General features: G+C 40.5%; 1 protein-coding gene across 1 annotated transcript in view; it reads right to left on the reverse strand.

Annotated features, from left to right (window-relative positions):
- The window catches only part of METTL25 (methyltransferase like 25), a 52,060-nt gene that overhangs the window by 13,990 nt on the left and 14,266 nt on the right, over positions 1 to 23,804 (reverse strand). Inside the window, exons 4-8 of the mRNA XM_066634499.1 lie at positions 20,387 to 21,025; positions 18,871 to 19,015; positions 7,053 to 7,147; positions 2,953 to 2,982; positions 745 to 818 (exon numbers count right to left, since the gene is read on the reverse strand). Of these exons, the coding sequence (XP_066490596.1) occupies positions 745 to 818; positions 2,953 to 2,982; positions 7,053 to 7,147; positions 18,871 to 19,015; positions 20,387 to 21,025 (983 nt within the window). The remainder of the gene's footprint in view (positions 1 to 744; positions 819 to 2,952; positions 2,983 to 7,052; positions 7,148 to 18,870; positions 19,016 to 20,386; positions 21,026 to 23,804) is intronic.

A 23,804-nucleotide genomic window follows, 5' to 3' on the forward strand; every position in this document is an offset into this window, starting at 1 on the left:
AGAGAACCATTTTCACTGCCCTATGTTTTTTTGAAAGGAAGTTGGGGGAAAAAATGGAATAAGTCAACTATGCAGCCTGCACATCATTTGCAGAACACATTAAGTGTGAAGTGTATACATTATTTTTTTTAAAAATTCAGATATGGGGATAGGTACAAAGGTACATACAAAGTGTATACATGTATGTGTATGAAGCAGAGCATCTCTAGTGCAAAGTACTGGGATAGATAGATATGGAAGATTTGTAGTTGAGACCCACTTCAAGCAGGGACTGGCCTTGGAATAGTCATATTCTGGCAAACTAAATTCTTTGTCTACAAAGATAATGACATATCTTACAACTGAGAAGATGAACAGGAAGCATTTAGTGCCATTAAGATGTTACAGTAATGATTAATAATAACCCACTGTAGGCATTGTTATTCATTCTTTTGTTTGACTAGCTGCATTTTCAAGCATGATTACATATACCATTTCAAGAATGAAGAGCTCAGTCTGCCAAGCTTTGTACAGAAGAGACAACACGTAATTTGTGAGTTCCTTCCCACCGATCAACTTAATTAAAAAAAGACTGAATTTACAGAGTGAGTTTGCTTGCAGATTTATAGACTCCCAGTCAAGAAGAACTATTAGGATACAAGGTTTGCTATGCTTTCAACACATGCGTTCTCCTCAGGTGCCATCACCAACATGGGTATAGGAGACCAAAGTGGTCTAATGATATGGGAAACTGCAGCCTCCTACCTTCTGCTGATGCCATAAAATTCTTCTACAATAACCTGCAGGACAGCTCGATAGAACAAGGATTCTGTAGGCAGCTACAAAGAATCAAAGAACAGCAGGAAGTTAAGTTGGAGCTAGGCACCCTAACTAGAACACTGAAAATAGTTGGTCGTCTTCAAATAACTATGGGTTGGTATTCATTCCACTCAGTGTGACCAGCAAGGCTCTCATTCCCAAGTTCAAGTGTTGTTCTTTAGAAATATAATGATGTGACCATAATTGTTGGAAAAGATAAACAAAGGAAATGGTAAACACCATGTGGAAGTGAAAAGAAGGCTAGAGGAAAGAGAAAACCCCATAGGCCAAATTATGCTATTAGTTATGTGGGTCTTACTGCAGAGAAGTGTCCATTTAAGCTTAATCTGTTTCTCTAAAGTCAGAGAGAAAACATTTTGCAAGTATTAAGTGTTCTTTTTTAAAGTTGTTCTTAACAACTTCATCTTCTTTCCCCAATGTATATAGAAAGCACTATGCTTCTAAAAACAGCATTATGTCTGGAAGAACTTCATACCTTTAAGACGGAATATATGTTTACATAAGAAAAGTTAATGCTGGCCTCTTTAAAATGCAGGGGCAAATTCATCCCTTGTGTAAACTCCACTGAGGTCAATCGTTTTGTAGCAGGGACATTTTGGTCTGTAAATCTGGTGTGCTGAATAGCCATGCAGCTTGTGTACATACACCAAAAGGGATGATAAATGGTGCAGGAGTGATTTAAAGTATTCAGAGAAAGAATTTAGACAGGGATTTAAAAACAAAGAATACTGAGAGTCCTGTCAGAACTAAGAATTTGCAATAAATCAATGCAAATCCTTGCACTACCTTCCCATTTTTTATATTTTTAGCTGCGCATAACTAATATGGAACGGAAAAATTCATTGACCCACACTAGGAAGCCGTTATACTTCTGGTTAAATGTCAGAAAATGTATGCCTTTATTATTCTAATATTAGCCTATAAAACTGAAAAAAAAAACACCACAAAATTTTAGTAACGAATAAGTCTTGTGGAAGGATCTGAGCTTGCAGCAATACATTGTGGGGAAGGGGGTGACAGGAAGTGATCTAATTGCAGGAACTAAGAGGATTAGAAGAATATTCACCTTATAAAAAAGTAGTTGACAAACTCTGGCATTACCGGAAAAGTGTGCCAGATTCTTTTGACCAACATACCAACTTTATGAGATATTCAGTTAAGGAAAAAACTTTCATGAAGACTTAACCACAGCAGCAGGTGTCCACCAACGTGTGAACACTACCAAATTCCTCCACACTTTTGTACACACGCGTAGGTGGCCAGGAAGAGAAAAGAAGGTGGCATTTCTGTGATCTGCACTTTTTGAGTCTTCTGCAGTCGCAGAAAAGGCTGCTTACTCCCTCCAACAATAAATACAAATAATCTTGCATTAGATGCTCTCATCGGGTCATGTACTCATGCACATGATCAACTGGTGGAACTCAGCAGCCTGAACGGGCAACTAGTCCATGGTCATTTATATCTCTCTAATGAAGTGTGAGCAACGACATGAACAGAGAACTCATGGAGAACCAAATGCTTCACTTCCAGACTTGAATGATCATAAACGTAGTATTATAAGAAGTACAATAAAAGCATTCTTCTTATCTTGCTGTGGGTTCTCTACAGAAGACACACAGTGTATCTAAGCATCCAAAATGGAGGTCACAAATCCAAACAAGGTAATGGTTTGTTTAGAAACTACTCTGTGCCCTGCAACAATGTTCCAGCAGGAACTATATTAACAAGCAACATCAGGTGCACTGTGCATGCAGACACAAAAGAAACCACGTTACAATAAGACTCTAAACCTCTGCCCACTTATCCAGTCGCCCTGAACAATTTGTCGTGACTTCAAATGAGTCTACTACAATGAGGTAAGCTGATGCAGGACTGAATTGCAACACACCTAGAGGATTTTTAATGTATGCTGTTTCTTTCAAGAATTCTTAATTAACTGAAGAAAATTATGGTTTATCATCGTTCCATGAAGACCAGGCAATAAAGGTGCAATTTCATGGTGCTGATGCAGAATATCAGCCTGCCTCCATTCACGTTTTGCTGTTTGATTCTAGAAAATGACAGGTTCGGTACAAGGTCACGGATTCACAGAGAGAAAACGGCTTTGTCAGTAGAAGGGGTGACATTACTCACCACTTGGCCGACCGCTACACGTTCCAGAGCCTTTAAAGATAGAAAAAATATATATATTGCTGGTATGTTTATTCTTGCATCTGAACATTTTATAAACATTCCGCAAAGAGCAAAAATCGCATATTAACAGAACATGTGATAAAAATAAGTCGTTTGGCTGAAAAGTGCTATCATTATGTGGTGTTTAAAGAGTGTAATAGGATTCACACTTATAATGAAATGTATACACACACTTACATCTGCAAACAGCTGAGATGATGCCAGGCTGTACGCTTTAAAACATTTTTCTGAATTTAACCAACATTATATTAAGTACTGTACGTTTTTAGCCTCTAGTGAAGGCTCCTAGATCATATTCAAATAACTGTAAGGCAGAAAAAGTATGCCCATAAAATGATGAGCGCTTATAAGTTAGGCCTGCAAGTAAACGAAAATGAAAGAGGAAAACTTTACAGAACTGGAAGTAGGATGTAATTTGCAGAACAATGAAAACATGCACTCAATTCTCTTTCCTTTTGCTAACACATAGTCTCAATTAAAAACTAATACAAGTCCCACCCCCCATGACTACAGTCTCCTGTCCAAACCACAGATTCAACTTTTCCTTTTGGCCCTTACACAGCAGTACTGAGGCTTGTAGTCCGTGCAATAAATGCCTTTCCTATACAGTCCTTAATTTTTCAGCGTTTACACATTGAAAAGGCATGTAACTCTTGAACAGCCTAACAGTTTCTACATCTCTTTCTGGCTCTTCCTATCCTTCTCTCATGCAGCAGGTTGATTCTTTCTTGTGAATGCTTGGTGCACCATTTTAGATTTATTTGCTTATTCTCCGTACTGTGCTTAAAACTGAACTGATTCACAATACAGTTGGATGTTGGCGTCTGCGGGAGATCCGCAGACTCCCTGCAGATACTGAAACCCACAGATAACCAAATAAGCAGATTGGTCCAATATCACCTCTGAACACAGTCAAGAGATGTTCTCTGGCTGCATCCGGAGGTGTTCTGAGGCCCAGAGATGTTTAACATCTCTGACCACATCCAGAGGTGATATTGGCCTCAGAAAGCCTCCCGGACACAACTGGAGAACACTTCAGGTTGTGTTCAGGAGCTCAGGTCTTGCCCTCCACTGTGGGTTTGGAACAGGCAGTGTGTTAAATACACAGGCGCCTCTTTTCAACAGATAAGGAGGACAAACCTGTAATTAAAAAGACGAGCAATGGCTGTTAACCTCAATCCCATTCTAGTTGCTCCTCCTTTTACAGAACAGCAACTATCAGCAGGCCATGTAGGTGTTAGTGATTACTAAAGTGCTCATCTTTGGTTGCCAAACTTGTGAGATGTGAAGGCTCCTAGCCATATCTTCACAAAACTCCACCCCATTTCTGCATAAGGCAAGTATCCTTATGCCAATTAGAAGTTTCATTTTCACTCTCATGTTACACAGCCACGAGGATCTAGCCCTTTGAAAGCCCCTCCACCACATCACGCATACCCCCAAGTTCCAAGGAATTCCCTTCCTTATCATGTCTCACGTAGTACCTCTCTCTTCAAGAAGTCAAAGTCGAACCCAAGTCAATGCCTTTCCCCACTACAACACAGAACAGGGGAGGGGATGCACATTGGGGCAAAGAATCAAAACTTCACATATAGTCTAATGGGTTCTGAGCTGTCTGAGACAGATCAGGAGAGATCTTGGGGTGCTGGTGGACAGCTCAATGAAAGTGTAGACCCAATGTGCGGCAGCAGTGAAGAGGGATAATTCCATGCTTGGGATCATTAGGAAAGGCACTGAGAGTAAGACAGCTAATATTGTAATGCCGTTGTACAAATCGATGGTAAGGCCACACCTGGAGTATGGTGTCCAGTTCTGGTCGCCACGTATCAAAAAGGATATAGTGAAGATGGAAAACATGCAAAAAATGATTACTTGGCTGGGGCACCTTCCCGATGAGGAAAGGCTACAACGTTTTGGCCTCTTCAGTCTAGAAAAGAGGCGCCTGAGGGGCGACATAATGGAGACATACAAAACCATACAGGGGGTGGACAGAGTAGATAGAGAGATGCTCTTTTCCCTCTCACATAACACCAGAACCAGGAGACATCCACGAAAGTTGAGTGTTGGGAGAGTTAGGACAGACAGAAGAAAATATTTCTTCAGCCAGCGTGTAATTAGTTGTGGAACTGCAGACACAGAGGAGATCAGAGGGGGCTGCGAAGCTCCACAACCCTGCAGGAGGCCAGTCCTGCCACTCATGTAAGTAAATAAGCCCTTTGGAAGCAGCAATATCGAGATCCCTTCAGTACTGCTGCTGCTCCCTCTCTCTGTCCATGCACTTACCTGGTTCTCAACTCCCCTGTAGGGGTTTGGGAACAACTGTCCTAGATAGTTGCCTTATAGCTTAAGAAAAAGCATTTCGGAAGGATGGCCAACTACCACTTCTGTTAGTCGGCCAAGATGAAAAAGGCAGCATGTGCACAAAAAAACAGGGGGGAAAGAAGTATAGCTTTTTTAAAAATGAAGAGATCAATAAATATTTCAAACAAAAAAGAAAAGAACCCTGGCACAGTAACAAGAGCGTATGGAAAGCACTACAGAAAACATTAAAAACCTACAACATTAAAATTAACCTGATCAACTAAAATCTGGATTATCACTAAAAAAAAATAAATTCTCAGGGACAGGGAGAACTTAACACATGACTGAACCACACAGTGCAAGCAACATTTCTGACAACAAAACCATGATGACATTACTCATCTGACCACAACATTGCTCATGTCCACTCACTGCTGGGAAGGAAACTGAACTGCATGAAACAGAGACATACACTAAGGTAGAGCTCCTTAGTTTCTGTTCATAATCTGCATTTGGACTGAGGCCTGCATATACGTAGTTGCCACTGAGACCTTAAACCCAGCCATACATTCTGAGCATATACAGAGGACCTGCTGTTCATGGATTTAATCTCCTGTGAATTGAAAATGTATTTTTTTAAATTCATATACCCTGCGGTAGGCTCATTGGCCTCACAACCTGCCATTTCACAGTGTTTGCGTCGCACCTGCTCATTTTTGCAAGTATAGGCAATTTACATATGTTTTAGGGTAATCTGTGCAAATTTATACCATTTTGTCAGCATGACATCTGCAGATTTTGGTATCCTGATGGGGTTCCGGAACCAAACCCCCACGGGTACGGAGGCCACTGTATGCACTGTAAAAATGGCCCACCACGTATTAAGAAACATGCCTGAAACCATGCTGTTTGTTCCGTATAAGCAATGGCATTTTTACATTGTGCATGAACAAATAGGTAATCACTGATTCCCACCCACTCCCACATTCAACTAAGCATCCAGTAAATAACAGGAGCATAAGAAAAAAAGATGGCCAATGCAATGGAAGAAGAAAGGGATACAGCCCACCTCCAGTCTACTGAAGAAACAAGGGCTAAGTGGTGAGGGACGAAAAATTTGTCTGAATGTGCTTGAAGGGATTATGTCTGCTGAGGTCAAGGATGAGGGTGTCAAAGAGGCAACAGGGGGAGGAATCAGGTATATAAGAGGATCAGAAAAAGGATTAAATCAGCAATTCGTTCAAAGAGAAGATGTGTGTTCAAAGACAGGGACTATGTTGGAATCAGGAGCAGTGAAGCAGCTCTAATATTCTGATCTCCTTTGCACTTGGAAGATTCTGCTTGCCCTTTCTGATACAAAGCTGGCATCTGTGAAAACATGACGCCCAGCAAAGATTGACATAATAGCCTACAGCCCTGACCTGGCCATTAAATCTACTTTTTTTAGATGGCTGCCAAAAATTTCTGCCCTGACATTGCCCTGTTTTGAGTCCAACAAAAAAAGATGAGGCTGAATTCTTACCTTTGTTCACCATTTCTTACTTAGAACAGTTATAAAGTGTGGGACGGTGGGAAGTTAAAACACTTTAAAAACACCTTATAATTTATCACAAATATACTAAAGCTATCCTGTACTGTATTAGATTTAAGAGGTTACCTAGATTTGCAAGCCAACCATGATGGGTTTCAAAACGTGGATATTTTTCTAAAGGGAAAGAAAAGAAAAGAAAAGACCGTACCAAGCAAGCTGCCATCCTGGCGTTGCGACCACAGAACCAGCCTTCTTCCTTTAAATAGCGACACATGGGAAAACCCCATGTTCCTTGAGTGGCATCTGCAGAGGAGAGAGAAAAACACTGCATGACTTTTTAAAAAAGAAGCACTACATTGACTACTAAGAAGACACTAGAGCACTGGTTCCCAAACCTTTTGTACCAGGACCCACTTTTTAAGATGACACTATCGCATGGGTGTCAACCATAAGGCCTGTGCGCAAGATGTGACCACCAGAAGCAATTTATCTGGCCCCTGTTATAATTGGGCTTTCCCAGCATGATAATTGGGCTCTCTCATATCTTGAAATTACAAACAAGATTTGCGCATTTTCTCATCTGTCATTTGCAGCTAATGAGTTCCTACATAAGAACAAAGTGCTTACTTTCGGTCATCATCTGCTTAATGATGTCACTTATTGATTAATGATGTCACCTCTCACTCACTCTCAGCAGGCACCATTAATGCTATTCAGTCCACTACATGAATTGAATTTGGCATCCCTGCTCTGTCAAGACCCACCAAGCTGCATAACACACGTTTTACCTTACCAGCAGCTCAAGTGTCTGTTTTTATTCTTTTTACTATTGGGGTGTACTGCCTTCTGGAGCATTTGTTGAGCTCCACATTCAGGTCAAGACCATTCTTGCCACTAGAATGGTCCTGAACAGATAAAAGCAGGCCTCAAACAACACTTGAGAAGGAAGTCCACCCCCTCCAAGCTGACAAGGAAAATGCATTGAGCCCTATGGAGTCAAACTGAGCCACACGTGTGCATTTACTTGCAAGTAGGCAAATGTGCCTCAGCTCTTATTGCAGGCCAGGTGACAGGGAATGCAAGGCCACCAGAATGGTGCCCAATCTGATTAATATGAAGCTCAAGAAATATTCCAGAAGGCGGCCTCTACCATCCCAATAAAAAGGATAAAAACAGAGGCTTGAGCAGCTGGTAAGGTGAAACTTTTTTTAGTCTTATACAGCTAGATGCGTCCTGATACAGTGCCATTTTAAAAAATGTATCCCAGGGCTAAAAGTTTGGGTTTAGCATAATCTTGTTTAGTTGATCAGGACTGATCAGGATTTACAGTAAAACCTAATACATTTACAGCCTAAACTCTAGTCCTCTTGCTGCCGTAAACATTTCTGGTAGCAACACAGAGATTAAAAAACGTAAGGAGGGTGAAACCTGTGGTAAACCTGCTCACTTCAGCGAATGCACATTTAACTCTTTCTCTAAGCCACTACTGTGGTCACAACCTGGTAAGCCTTGCCCTGCTCTTGCTTACATTGTGATGAAAATGAAGTCCCTTTCTGCCACAGAGCCCTTCTGCCAAGCCACAGCCTACAGAAGTGGCGAGGGGGAAGGTAGCTTGTCAAACTATGACTCATGAGCATATTTCTAAGCAAGGTGTCAAAGCAGGGGTCATTATCTTTTCAACAGTCAAATTGCTCCTGGTGTAATAAACAACCTCTCATTTTAAGATGGAACACACTGTCTTTAGTATCTCTTCCATTAACAAATCCAAGAATATAGAAAATTCCATAATACAGCAGCACACCACAGATAAAACAATGTTTGAAAACCAAGCAAGTTCAAGGATGACCAATACAGTGAACTGATTAAATCATAAGTATCAAACCCGACTGCAATCGAAGAGTGTCATTTTCAATTGCCTGTGTATTTTTTTGTTGTTTACCCTGATAGGCAAGCAACTGCACTGTGACCTTGAATACAAATTTAAAGATTTTTTTTGTCATCAAATCTGGTGCCCCGAGACTGGTCCAATCCATCTGTCCAAACTGCATGATGTCAAGCCCTTCGGGAGACTTGAATCCCAGAAATGTTGTTTGTCGTCAACTCCACCAATTAGCCAAGACAAATTTCACTGTGCAATAAAAACATTCCTTTCATAAATCACACCTGCTAACAGATTAGTGGCATAGCTCCTGTAACACACTCTGGGCCTGCAAAGCAGGTTAGCAGGTTCATTGGGAAGGCAGACAGATAAAGAAACAATGGCTGGTGATAAACAGTGGCATGGGAAGGACAAGAGAACTCATGAAGGATGCAGGGGGTTCAACTGACTCCTGCTCCATTCTCGACACTTATTTTTGATTAGGATTGTGGGAAGACATAGAAGAGTGGCACACAGCATCATTTCCTCTTTCCCATGCATTCCCTTAATTGTGAGCATGTAAAACACATATGAAAGTGGCTGTTTCAGAGGAAGCACATACCATACAAATATCTTCTGGTGACGGTTTCGGGAACTGGCTTCAAGGATAATTTACACTTTTCTAAAATGATTAGAAATCTCATTGGCTTTTAAAAGAGAAGCATGTGTCACATCCTTTACTGTGAGCTAATTATGATGCAAATCGATAGGTTGACCATAAGGAGGGAAATGAGGCTAGCTTCTAAGTGTTAGCTCAATATATATTGATGCATACGCATTCAACAAACTGCGAAAATGATTTGTAATGGAACATTTAAGAAAAAATAATAAAAAATTTTCTAAGTCTACTGAAAGAAACAAACACAATACACTAATGTATTGAAGTGACAAAGACAAATTTCAAGTACAACTTGGAAATTCCTACAATGGAGAGAGCTGCTGAAGCAACTGACCACAACTAAAAATATACACATATGCGTATATAGTCTTGCACACAGATATTAACTATAATCAATAACCTAATAAAAAACTAATTCATATTCAGAAACACAGCAGTGCTCCAGTTCCTTGACTAGCAGCTCAAGAATCTAATCTTCATGTACAACAATGTCAGAGTCACACAAAAAGAAACAACTGCTAAAAAATTTACACTCTCACATAACACCAGAACCAGAGGACATCCACTAAAATTGAGTGTTGGGAGAGTTATGACAGATAAAAAAGAAAATATTTCTTTACTCAGCGTGTGGTTGGTCTGTGGAACTCCTTGCCATAGGATGTGGAGACTGCATCTGGCCTGGGTGCCTTTAAAAGGGGATTGGACAAGTTTCTGGAGGAAAAATCCATTACAGGTTACAAGCCATGATGTGTATGTGCAACCTCCTGATTTTAGAAATGGGCTATGTCAGATGCAAGGGAGGGCACCAGGATGCAGGTCTCTTGTTATCAGGTATGCTCCCTGGGGTATATGGTGGGGCCGCTGTGAGATACAGGAAGCTGGACTAGATGGGCCTATGGCCTGATCCGGTGGGGCTGTTCTTATGTTCTTAACAGAACCACAGCACCTGTTCCATTCAGGTTCAACCACACACTTTGCAGTTCCAATTTTACTAACGACATAAACCAAACAAGGGACTTAGCATAGTGCAAATAAATGCAAGTGCTAATAACTGCTAGCACTTCTGTTCAACAAATGATTGAACACCGCAATTAATTTCCTGTGAAAAATGCAGGTCCTCTGGAACACTACAACAGAAGGAGACAAGCGACACTTTCACCTTCTTTGCTTCACTAATAAGCATGAAGTCACAGATCCTTAATTCTTAAAAGGTACTCCTTGAACAATCTCCTCCTTTCTTCCTCACCCAATGTTCTGTACTGCTAAACAACCTTTCAGAGGAGGAAGAGAGCGAACTAAAGGGACTTCAGTCACTGCATACAATGATGCAGTTCTGTTAAACTTCAATAGGACAATCTCACTCAATGAGATCAAATCATCAACAAAGTCACCACTTCAGGCTGGAAGGTCCACTGGCATTGGATGTCCAGGTCTTGTTATAACCTGCTATATACTATAAAGATGGTGAGACTTTATACCATAAAGATGGTGACACTTTCCAGAAGGGAACACAAGTCTATTTCAAACAGCAGAGGATGCCCATATTAACCACTTTGGACATCTCTGTTGCAGAGAAAGACAGGGTATAAATATTTTAAGATAAAATAAACCCATGTTGCTATTTCTACACAAAATGTAAAACTCTATTTGTACACAAAATGTGAGTTATTTCTCAAAAAATTCTATCAGGTTTAAAAAGTTACCTAACTCAAATGCTGATAATTAATGAGTGTGGGGGGGGGGGATCTATTTTGAGGAGCACCAACCTCCTCAAGGTTGTCAGCTCCTCAAAAGAGAAGCTACAATAAATAAACACTGAAATGGAATAGAGCAAAAAAGCTACATAGATCACATGTTTAGCTACAGTTACTTTGCTTAATTTCACTCAACGATCTCAAAACTAAAAGCTTTCTTTTTTTGCCAGGACAGCTCTCTCAAATATACAGAGACATAAGAGATGGCAGGAAGGATAGGACGTTAAAATGCTGAGAGCACTTGACTCAAACTCCAACAGAAATACAATTGATTTATGCATTTCTAAGTTAGTACGGGTAGGGCCTCTTTATCCATGGGTGTGGCACCTGTGGATTTAACTCAGGAGGGCCCAACCTGACCGCCCAGACACGGCCTCTCTGGGACTAAGAAAACCTCCTAGAGATGTTGGAAAAGCACTTCTGGTTTTACAAAGAAACCCAGTACTGCCTATCCAACAACTCCAGGAGGTGTTCTGGTGCCCAGAGAGACTGTATGCAGTGCTTCCAGTCATGTCTGGAGGTCCTCTGATGGCCCACCTGCGGATTCCATTAGATGTGGGTTTCATTATCGAGGGGGGGGGGAATATTGAGGACCAACCTGTAACCTTTATTTCTAAGCCTCAGGAGCAAACACCTAATCAGTGCTTTCAGCGGTTATATGTTTTCAAAGATCAGGGAGCCAGGAGCCCTGCAGAAAGATTAACATCTAAATTTCTAATAAAGCAAGGAGGCACTATATCCACAGAGAAAGAAAGCGAGTCCCTGGTAGTTCTAGCTCTGCTAGTACATTATAACATAGAGCCCATTGTTATTTTTTTTAAAAAAAGGTATATCTAAGTATTTTTCTATTCTTCAAAGTTCTAAGATAATTCTTTTTCTGGCCAAGCTAAACCTATCTGACATTCTTCACATGCAGTTTATTACCATTTCAAATATAAAGGAGAGCAGAGTTCTCCATGATCTTTATGCAATTAATGTTTCTCTTTCCCGGTTTTCAAAATTAGTCAAATTTAGTCACTTTCCTTACATTCAGATTACATGTTCGTAAAAATCTGTACACGAAGGACACTTCAAGTAAACTTTTCTTCACGCAAGAAGGGTGTAAATTAAGAATATACTCAGGCTCCATTTTACCACTTCTGGGAAGTCAAGGTAATGCAAAAATAGAAAATTGTCCTAGGCTTGCCAATAACAAATGTATAACTGACCGAGGATCAGATACAGCTGGCAGTGCAAGGTAATTACCCAAGGCCTTCCAAGCACATCGAAACACCTCTGTATTAATCACACACTTACTGGCAGGGATTATTTTGGGATTGAGGCCAAAGATAAACAGTGAAGGGTGACTTGATATGGAATCCATATCTTGTACACAGCTGGATTCACAAGGCTGGCACCAAAAAAGTTTATCAGCTTTTTAATTACAAAGATTACAACTTGGGAGGTAGCAACCAAGAACTGAGTGCAACCTTGGTTGATTTATGGTATATTACTGACTGAACTGAAAAAATGAAGCCACTTTCATTTCATAGACAGAGCAGAACTCTTATCACCTTGGCTTTTCATTCTATAAGAAAACGTTTATCTATAAGAAAACGACTTTGTGCTTAAGGTGGACCACAAAACTTTGAAAGTTTTTAGCGCTGCTTATTATTATTATTAATAAGCATGTATCATCATCTAGACCAGAGGTGTCAAACTCGTTTCATACAGAAGGCTGAAGTTAGCAGTCATGGCACTGCTGAGAGGTAGAAGTGACATCATTAAGCAGGAAGTGACATCATTAAGCAGATAATGGCCGGAAATAAGCATTTTGTTCTCATGCAGGAACTCATTAGCTGCAAATGTGCAAATCTTGTTCATAATTTCAAGATATGAGAGAGTCCAATTATCATGCTGGGAGAGCCCAATTATAACAGGGGCCGGATAAACTGCTTCTGGGGGACGCCTTCCGTGCATGGGCCTTATGTTTCATATAACAAAATTAACCTGCAAAAGTTTACAAACAAGAATCAAGTTATGACAGCGCTGGCCAAAGGGGCATGGGTCAAAATTCCATGCAGAGTTAAGCATCCTGAAAGTCATGAGTTTAAGAGCCTATAATACTGTGTAAAACTGTGGCTTTGGCTTGCAAACACATTCATACTTAGTTTCTTGTAAGCAGGGCTGTGCCAACCATGGCAATGTAGAAAACTGCAGAATTCCTGAGCATTAGCTAGCTTTCATTTAAAAAAAATATATAAACAGAAAGAAATTTCTAGCTTTGATGACTGCAAAAATATGCTACAACATACAAGAGAATTGCTGGAATCTCTTAAAACAGAAAGGTGGCCAAATACAATTACAATCTCAAAAACAAGCCATTGGAAAGTCTCTCCCTGGACTGCATGGCAGTGGCGTCACTAAGGGTGAAGCTAGCAAGTCACCCCCATGATGCACCCATGCATTGGGTGGGGCAATGCCCCAGGTGGTGGGCATAGTGATGCACTATTGCCCCACCCCAATGGTTTTTTTGGCTGTAAGGTTTGATAGAATAGAGATATTTAAACACGGTTTGTTTCACTGCATTCTGCATGAAATTACGTATCAATTTATATATAACATGATGGTATTATTTGGAAATACCACAATTTTGGCCAGTAGAGATGTTAGCCTCCCCGTGCATGTCACCCAGTGCAGCCCATACCCCTCTAGCAATGCCCCTGCTGCATGTTAACTTCATGGCACAGGATTAAAGAAGCTATGTGCTAGGTGTACGTAGACTAGTTCTGAGGCTATTCGATGCACAGCAAGTGGATCCGGAACACCAGAAATGACGTACGTGCAGCAGTTTTTCTTGTGGAGTCCATGTGACATTGCCTGACTTTCAAAACCAAAACAAAAGGTCATATCACACTATATAATAAAAAAATGATAAACCACCATGAAGTAGACCCATGAGCTGCCTATCTGAAGTTGGTTCCACTACTGCAATGATACGCCTGCCAGGAAAAATTTGTTTATATATTTATATTAACCTATACTATAATTTATAATCAGAGGTCGTCAAAAATGGTGATATTCATCTTACTCAGAAGTAATCCCATTGTGTTCAGTAAGACTTAAGCTGTATGTATCAGTGGTTCCCAAACTGGCGGGCTGTGACAAACCAGAGGAACTGGAAGGAGGTAATTTCCCCTTAAGGGGAGTGACCAAGAAATGACTGTGGGGACAGCACTGCCACCATAATCAAGGGGCTTTTTAATATAATGGGGAGGGGGTAGCACTGCCATCTGAAAGGTCTGGGGGCTTCACAGTCTCCTGGGGGCCTCCCTGCTGCTCAGAAAGGCTCTCCAATGCAGTCACGATAGCAGCAGGGACACCTGCAGAGGGGGCTGTGAGCCCCCCAAAGCCTCCAGATGGCTAGCACTATTCCCCAGGTATGTTAAAAAGCCCCTTGTTCGCAGAAGCAGTGCTATCACTGGGGTATTGTCGCCATTCAAGTAGTTTGTCTTCTAGCACACAAAACCTACTTCTGAAACACAAATATTTGGTTTACTCTCAGAATCATGGATATATAAAATAATTCATATATCAAAATAAGGCAAGACATGAGAAAAGGTTTTGAAATTACATTTGCAACACAAAATTTACTGTTCAGCATTGGCATATAAAAATTACAGGACTGTTATAAGACTGGGCGTACTAAATCAATCATTTTAATTTAATATTCAAAGAGAAAATGTGATTTCTTATTGCTGAAAAATCAATTGCTAAATAAAAAAATTGTAAGACGGGGATTGTGACAAATTATGGAGGTCACGGTGCACATACAGCACCAAAGATCAAACAGATTGACTGTAAAGCGCTAATTAGCCAGCTCTCTTTAATACTTGTGTAAAAATACTTCTCTCAAGACATAAAACAGGCCCTAATAATTATGTAGTGACACACCTGGCAAACTGTGCCGAAGACAGAAGGCAAAGAGTTGAAATGATAAAAGATTTTCATGCTAATTCTTTCGAAATAAGTCTGACTTCAACAGACATGACAGTGTTTATAGCAAATGAATCAAATAAATTGGAAAGAGAACTGTGTCAACCACTGGAACTGTAGAATAGAGCTGAAAGTAGTAGAATTCCAGACTACAGAATTCCTGAAGGGGGAAAAAAGAGCAAGTTGTTCACTTTTATGCAGTGAATGCATGCTTGAAAGCACATGGGCAATGCCTACTGGAATATAAGAAAACGAAGGTATATAAATATCATGCTTACGCAATGTTTAAAAAAGCAAACTCTGGCCCTTAAGTCTCAACAGGGCATAAATACAGCTTTTCAAAACATGAACAAGTTACAAGCACATGGGGGGGCTGTTGAGCATCACAAATACCAATGCCATGTGTAGATGAGCCAATGTTCATACTACATTAGTACTTCCGAAACTCTGAATAACTTTTGTATTAATATTGTTTCTACCGCGCATAAAAGTTTATGCTTTAATAAATAAAAAACAAAAAATTAAGGCTGACATGAGTTCCCCAATTTCATACATGCAGGGATAGTGCCATATCTCAGTGGTACCGCACACTGTGTGCAGCAAGTCCTGGGTTCTATTTCCAATGCCTCTGAAATTGGCAACATTTCCTTGACAGGGCTGGGAAAAGACCTCATTTGAATACAAGGGGAGTTTCTTCCATTCAGTATAGAGACCACTAAATTAGAAGGACCAAATGCCTAAAACAATACAAGACAGCGTATCTACATTCTCCTCTGCTGTAAATGAAAAACACAAAAGAAGCAGGTTAAGTTAAAGTTGCTGCAATTCTTTCCATTTTCCTTACTCCTCAAATAATAAATCACAGCATCTTAAAAGGGAAAGAACAAACAAAGCCATGGTGGCGTGTGACGCTCATGCGTGTGTACCCTATGTTGGGTAAAACAGAATTTTGGATATAAACGCGACTATACTGTAATACGTTCCAGTATCCTTGCATGTGTTTTATGGAATGAATAGGGAAACACGATCTTACCTCCCATTGGCGAACTCATGGGAATCTAGATTGAAGCCTATGTAACTTTTCAAAAAATCCTTGCTTTCATTCATTCAGTGAAGGAACACTTCTGTTTTGCTCTATGGCTGAGAGAATGCGTGAGCAATATCGCTGACACAGATAAAAATCAGAATTTATGAAATTCTTCTCTGCATTGTCTCCTCCAGACAAAAGCCTCCACATTTTGAACTGGTCACTTAGTGAGAAAGATTGTCTGAAAGCCACAAAACCGCCAGTGAAATTTAATACGATAATGATTTTTAATGTTTTAGAAACATTAGTTTCTAAACTAGTTAAAAACATCTGTTACTTTCTTTACTGTCCTGTTTTAGATATCTCACAAATTGATTCAAACGCTGCAAACATGCCTGTATTTAGAGATGATACGAAAATGAAATCGACTGCTTTGATCTTGTGTCTGGAGCACTTCATGGGTTGCCATAGTATCAAAGGCAAATATTTTCAGACTGATACTACAGAAGAGGCAGAAGATGATTATTTCACTCCTCCAACATAGTCAGACACACAACACACAACTTCTGGAAGATGGGAAACACCACTGTGGGCCAATTCATTGCTGTCTTAAAAAGTCAGCAAGTCCTAAAAATATTCAAATGTGGGCGCTCCTTCATCCCTCCTTGCATGCTGCGGGAAGTGTGGTTTGTTGCCACAGCTCATACAAATCTGTTTAACTGTGGATAACAAACCACAATTTAAACTATGATCTAAAACCACAGCTGATTTCCAGTTTCGGATTCTGGCTTAAACATATTTTGTAAACTAACGTTAAACAACAGCTCTGAGTTTAGATAAGCTTAGGACCTATGGCTTAAGAAATCACAATTCTCCCAGTGTGCAAGCAGAAGAGACAAGGTTGGGATGGGGAGCACACAGATTCAGGAGCTTTTAAGACCATTTTCACAACCAAACAAACCATAGTTGTTTGGACGGTTTGAACTGGATTAGTCCCTTGAGAGTACATGGTTTCCTTTACCAAATTTATGAAATTAAAATACAGTCTGGACATTAAGACACACATTTGTCAATGCTATAACAAAACAGGCCATGTGCAGATAATTGAACCCCCAGACTTGCATCACAACCATCGATTATTAATCCTGCAATTAGTCTAGCCTCTAAGACTGATAAATCAGTCTCATAGAATGTTTTGCTGTAAGTTTAATAATAATAATACAGGTATTTATATACTGCCTTTCTTGGTCGTCAGATTTCTCCTCAGACTTTAATTCAAGGCGGTTTACATGGGCAGGCAATGCTAAATCCCAATAGGGATTTTTACAATTGAAGAAGGTTCTGTCTTTCAAGAACCACAACATTTCAGATGGATCTTTCATGATCTGGTATCACATTCTTTACTAACACAACCATACCACATGCCATGCAGGGTTTGACGTTTTTATGAGTATAAAGACTTAAATTTATTAATATTTTGCAAGTTTGAGCCTACTACACAGATGCATTGGACGCATGTAGGTCACAGAAGCTTAAAGACAAGTTACTATATTGTGCCATAATATGCCATAAAAGCGCAATATGACTCATTTTCATGCTATAAGAGCCGAACATAGACCACTTTATGGGATTTACATTTCTGATTTGCCACATATCTAAGAGAACAGTGACAAGAGAGTTTTTCCCACTGTGATAATAAAATTAACTTTTAGTAGTCTGCAAAACACTACTGGAGCTCCATTTTTCCTACTACATACAGTTAAGCGAAAAAATACCGTTTCTTTACAAACCAAGACAAACCTGTTCCTAGAATGAAATCCTTTGAACCAATTTACTCATACATATTCACTGTAATTTACATGCCCCCTCAAACTGCTGTAGTCATTTAACCTGAGCTGGTCCTTATGCAGTAAAGCCAGCTGAAGTACTAACCACACCACAGGCATAATATTCCAATGCTATTTACAAAGTGTGCAATCATAAATTGCTGTTGCTATTTAAAGAAAAGCATTTAAAGGGCCAGAATGGTTTCAAATAAATGCGCTGAATTTCTCTGTATAATAAATTAGTGTTTTATTATTATATATTAATATTTTATTAATCAGCATACTGCCAAGAGCAAAGTCTGGTACGAACTTCATGAGGATGGAAATATAATGATGAACAAAACATGTACATATTTTTTGACTCAGGTGGAGCAGAAACAGCTGTCTTTCTAACCATATTAGAAGATTCCACATTCATTGGCCTATGATCAGTACAAACACTGAAAAGGGTGGCAACAGGGCATTCCAGACTTCCCCACAACATAATTACAACTAGTCAGAAATGACTGAATGAAAGGAGCAAAAGACATTTATTAAAGTTCCCTGCTGCCTGCCCCAAATCACACTGACTACAGGTGTCCTGTATTCCCGGAACACCTGCAGATGTTGAAACCCGCGGATAATGAAATCTGTGGGTCTGGACACCTGCAACCCTCTGGAAGTGATGAGAATTGTGCTCCTATTACCTCTGGAGGGGGTTCTGAGGCCTTTGGGAGGCCTTCAAAGGTCACTTCTGGTTTTCAGGGGAGAAACTGGAGGTGACGTACAGCTCCCATCATCTCCAGAGGGTCCATGTTGGACCAACATTGTGGGCCCATGACCCAGGGATAATCAAATCTGAGGGACCTGAATCCACAGGTAATGAGGACCCACTGTACTTGATTGTTTAAGAAAAAGGCTCTTGTACCTTTCGGGGATTCACACTCCTCTGACAGCAGATGATAGCAGCAGCCCACACTGCAAACTGCCTTGATTTCAGGCTTAGCTGTAAAAAGTCGTAAAGTGCTTGAAGCAAGATCACCACATGTATGCAGACCCACCATTACACAGTCCTAGCAGAGAAACAAAAGAGAGTTCAGAACTAAGGAAGGGGAATGAAGCTCTGAACATTTACAAGAGCAGCAGCATCATACATCAGGGGTGTCCAAACATTTTGGCAGGAGGGCCACATCATCTCTCTGACACTGTGTTGGGGGCAGGGGAAAAAAAGAATTAATTTACATTTAGAATTTGAATAAATTTACATAAATTTGTTAGAGATGGAACTTATATGAATGCATGAAGGTCTTGCAGTAGCTCAAGGCCTATAAAAGACCTTGCACAAAGCAAGCCCAGCCTTTCTTTCGCTGCCACTGCTGCAGCACAGATGTCGTCCCCATGCTGAGAGCAGTTTTGTCAGGCCAGCAGAAGCTCCAGCAAGTCTGGAGGGCCAGAGGCTCACTGGAGACTCCGTGTGGGCCAGATTGAGAACCCCCAAGGGCCACAAGTGGCACCTGGGCCAGGGTTTGGGCACCCCTGTCATACACAATGAATGTGAGAGTTAACTGAAGGCTAAAGATCAGGAGGTCATGGACTACAGGTATATTTCAGCTCCATAAAAGAGTAAAGGTTAAGAGTGTTTGCCTTGCTCCTCCATCTCTCCCCTTCTCACAGATGTACATAAATGGATAATTATAGTTACTTGAGATTGAGAGAGTATGTGAAGGAGTACATAGCAATATAGGGAAGCATCCCTCCTGGTGAGGGGAGTTGCTGCAAGTTTGGTAGCAATGGGGGAGAGCCTTGGTACAGGGCCAAATATGACTTCTTCACTTGAAACAGTAAGTTCATGAAAATATTAGCATAAATGACTCTGTTGGTGGCAAGCTACAGCTTCTGATTCAAAACTTTCTTTTTGATCTTAAGGAAACTACAGAATGAAAACTTCATTATGTTAATTTGTATTGTTATTTTGTGTGCATTTTTCTCTCAGTGATCACTTCCTTTCACATGATGCAGAAGATGCAAGAATCTGGAGCAGGTGAGAAAAATGCACCCTTGTCAGCATTTTGCAGCTTTAATTTGCACTTTGGGGAACACAAAGATAGCACTTCTGGGTCAACACCTGAAGACGCTCTCTGTGCTCTGCAACATTTAAAAGGATAATTTCAACAGGAGCTTTGAAATTTCACCACACTTCCAACTTTTTCTACCATGGACCTTCAAATCTCAATTTAATAATTTGGAAGTACATTTTGTTAACATTTGCTATGTCAAAGCCAAAGTACAGTTTCTTTCATCCTTTGCCTCCCTCTCTCCATTGTCATTCTTCCTATCTAAATGTTGACTATAAGACCTTTTTCTTATGCTACTCAGTAAACTGGACAGCAGAGAAAAGATTTCAAAAATCAGATTTTAACATGAACAATTATCACCATAATCACCTCCAGATCTGCAACAATATCACGTAGTTCGGTTTCTGCAGTGATATAGGACGTTAACGGAGAATATATGTTGGTTTCCTTGTACCTGCTCTCTTTGGCTTTAAGGGAAGCCATCTTCCTTCGTTCTTTTTCCTCTTCACAGAGCTCCTTCCAATCACTTTTGGGTAAACAGTCTGTTTCTACTGCATCAGCAGGCAAAACATTTAGAAACACATTTTCTAGAATGCTGTTCTCATCAGGCTGCAGCTGAGCCCCAGAATGAAGTTCATACTGTTTGTTAGTAATAGACATATCTGAGTCTATAAAAACATCAGCGGTTTCAAAGAGAATGGAATCTGGAAGAGCCACCTGGGTCTGACTTTGAAGACTGTTATTCGTATTTAAGGGCTTTTCACTGATATTTGCTTTACACTTCTCTTTATCTTGCTCTGCCCTTTCCTTTGCCTCTTCCAGCACTTGGCCTCTGACATTTGCTCTTGCCCGACTTTGATAGGCTCGCCAATGTTTCTTCAATTTCCTGTTCCTTTCATTAGCTCCATGGGTGTTTGAGTTTGAGGAATCAATTCCATAAACCTTCAGATTATACTGCAGGGACAAGAAGGAGCTCAGGTAGCCTTTTCCAGAGCCCAGGTCAATCACCTATAAGGCGGATAAGAAAAATGACAAAAGTAGCACGTTAGCAGATTGAATGCATCAGTCCATCTTAAAAGCAATTAGAATCAAACAAATAGGTCCCCAAATGTACGGAGTTCTGCCAATGTTTTAAAAAGAAATATGAAAACATTAACAGTATTGGGTATCTCATCCTGTATTCAAGTTGTACAAAAAGCATATAAAGGATATAAAAAGTCTGGAGTTCAATATTAATACCAAATTGCAAGTGCTTTTATTCTATGGAAGTACTCTTGAATCCAACAGAGCTCTAAATTAAGTACAAAGAGTTTGATCAGCCTGAGTGCCAGAAGAATGCTAAAAATTTGGCTTAAACCATAAAAAGTAGTTAGCTTAAATCATAAAAGTGACTTAAATCATAAAAAAAAAATCGTATCAGTAGTTGACAAGTGGCCCTGCCACAAAATGCGGCATCTTCCCAACCATAACATTCACCTCCCTTGCTAAGTTGCTAAAAGCTAATGCAGGGCAATTCCCTCTCACTGCCCACCTCCCACCACCTTGTTGGTGGCGTTGTTTTTCAACATTCTTAATGTTGATGTAGGGGCATCAGGCAGGCTGGGGGAGAAGGCAGCCTCTGTTTAGAGATGGTCCTTATTTGGGAGCCCTTGGGAGGCATCAGGTTTAGCTCAGGGGGAGGGGGTTAAGTCGCCCTAGCCCTCCTCCCTGGCGTAGCCCTTCAGACTGGGTCCTGGGCAGGAACTGTTGGAGACACAGCCTCCTGCCTCTCCAGTCTTGGCTTTCTCCTCCTCATGGGCTTCCCGCCCTTTATATGGGCTACTTCCTCCTCCAGCCCTGCCCCTTCCCTGCTGGGGTAGGGCATAAAAGGGAACCTGCTTGGGGCCTCCCTTCCTGGTGCTACCTCCCTGGTCTCTCACTCCCTGCTGACCTCCTGTCCTCTCGGGCGCTTTGGGGGAAAAGAGGGGGGGCGGCCCCCCTCCTGCCTGACCAGGCTTCCTTTCCCCTGGACCTCCTCAGCCCCCCCGCAGGGTAAGTCTGGGTCAGGCAGGGCAGAGGACATCCCAACAGTTACTTTACTCACGTGGCCGCTAAGTATGCTCAACCCATGCTGTTTTAGGTCCCCCCTCCCCTTTTCTTAAAACCCATTTATTTGTACATACTTAGGAACCTCTATAAAGAACTCCAGGATTAAACTGGTATATATGCAGGGAACTTGGTGTACTCATGAAGAAATGGGCAATGAAAAATGGAATAGTGATTCAGTTCCATGTGTACACAAGCACACATGTCTTGTTAAACCACAATTATGTTACTTTCTACATAAAGATCTGTCAAAAGAGGAAACATGAAAATATGCTCCCCTCTTAGTAATGTTAACATCCCTGTCAAATACCCTTGTCTGGAACCAAGATAAAAGGAACATATGTTTTTCAAACTTCCAATGAAAACACAGTACTATATATTGATGCATTTTCCAATTTCTCGGTTTGTTCAAAGTCTTCACCATTGCTTCCATAAATTATTCAATGCTCCTGCTCCACGGACTAACAGCCATGGTTCCAACAGCAAATTGCCTGTGCTATACTGACATCTAGTGCCTGTCAAAATGCCAGTACTGTACTCCCTTGGCAAGCTCCTTCTATTTATTTTTCATCAAGGAAAAAACACGTACCACCCTACTGTACATGTTTAATGAACATTTGACTTCCTCTTTGAAAAGCGCAGTGAAAGTTCTGTTACATACACAGAAATAAAGCACACTGGAAAAGGCTATTCCCTCCTGAAATATTACTGACTGAACTAGGAAAGGCAATGCCAAGTGTAAACTATTAAAACGAAATTGCCAAGACATAATGAAATCTTTATTAGGTTAAGTACTTTGTTCAAACACAATTCTTGCAAGCAACAAGGCAAAAACTTTAATGCAACATGGCAAAACATTTTAATGGCAAGTCAGAATTAAATGTTTCAATCCTAAAAATGCCTCTGTGTGTACAGTCCAACTGATATTAAAGGACTGACCTTAAAAACGTTATTGGGGTGTATGCTTTGCTTTAATGGGTCTCATAATGTGTATTTGTTATTTCTGATCTTGTTACAAACTGTGAGAATCCCCGTGGGCTAGTCAGTAAGGTATATATTTTAGTAATAAAACAAACAAATAAGGACGGGGTCCAAGCTTTCATCTCACACATTCCACCTCAAATAGCTACATAAGATGTACTTTTCTAAGTATGGAGTAGCCATTTAAACAAACATAAATGGCCCATGGATTGCTTTTAAAACTAAGCAGGCTTTATGCATGTGCTCCAGGTTTGGAAAGAACCCCAACAAAATGTTTCTGTTGAGGTCATTTTGTATTTTTGTAAGCACAAAGACACGCATGCTTCTGTGTTTGAAATGGATCGTAAGAAAATGTAAGGATAAAAAAAACACACACTCTCCCATTCAACAACACACAATCTGTCATCCCTAGCTTCCCAACAGGAACCAAGTTTACCATGTAGTATGGACCATTGTTATATAAAAGTCTCCATAGCCAGGGAGACAGACCAGGGACAGACTGCACTTGCTCCCAGTGTGGAAGGGATTGTCACTCCTGAATGGGCCTTTTCAGCCACACTAGACGCTGTTCCAAAATCACCTTTCAGAGCGCGATACCAGAGTCTCTCAAGACTGAAGGTTGCCAACAACAATATACAAAAGTGTTTTATATCAGTACTTAAAGAGCTTTCTAGACAAGCATGTGTCTGATTTGTTGTGGAAGATTTAATCCCCAAGGCAG

Source organism: Tiliqua scincoides, chromosome 7 (assembly GCF_035046505.1).
Source record: "Tiliqua scincoides isolate rTilSci1 chromosome 7, rTilSci1.hap2, whole genome shotgun sequence".
Taxonomy (NCBI): Eukaryota; Metazoa; Chordata; class Lepidosauria; order Squamata; family Scincidae; genus Tiliqua; species Tiliqua scincoides.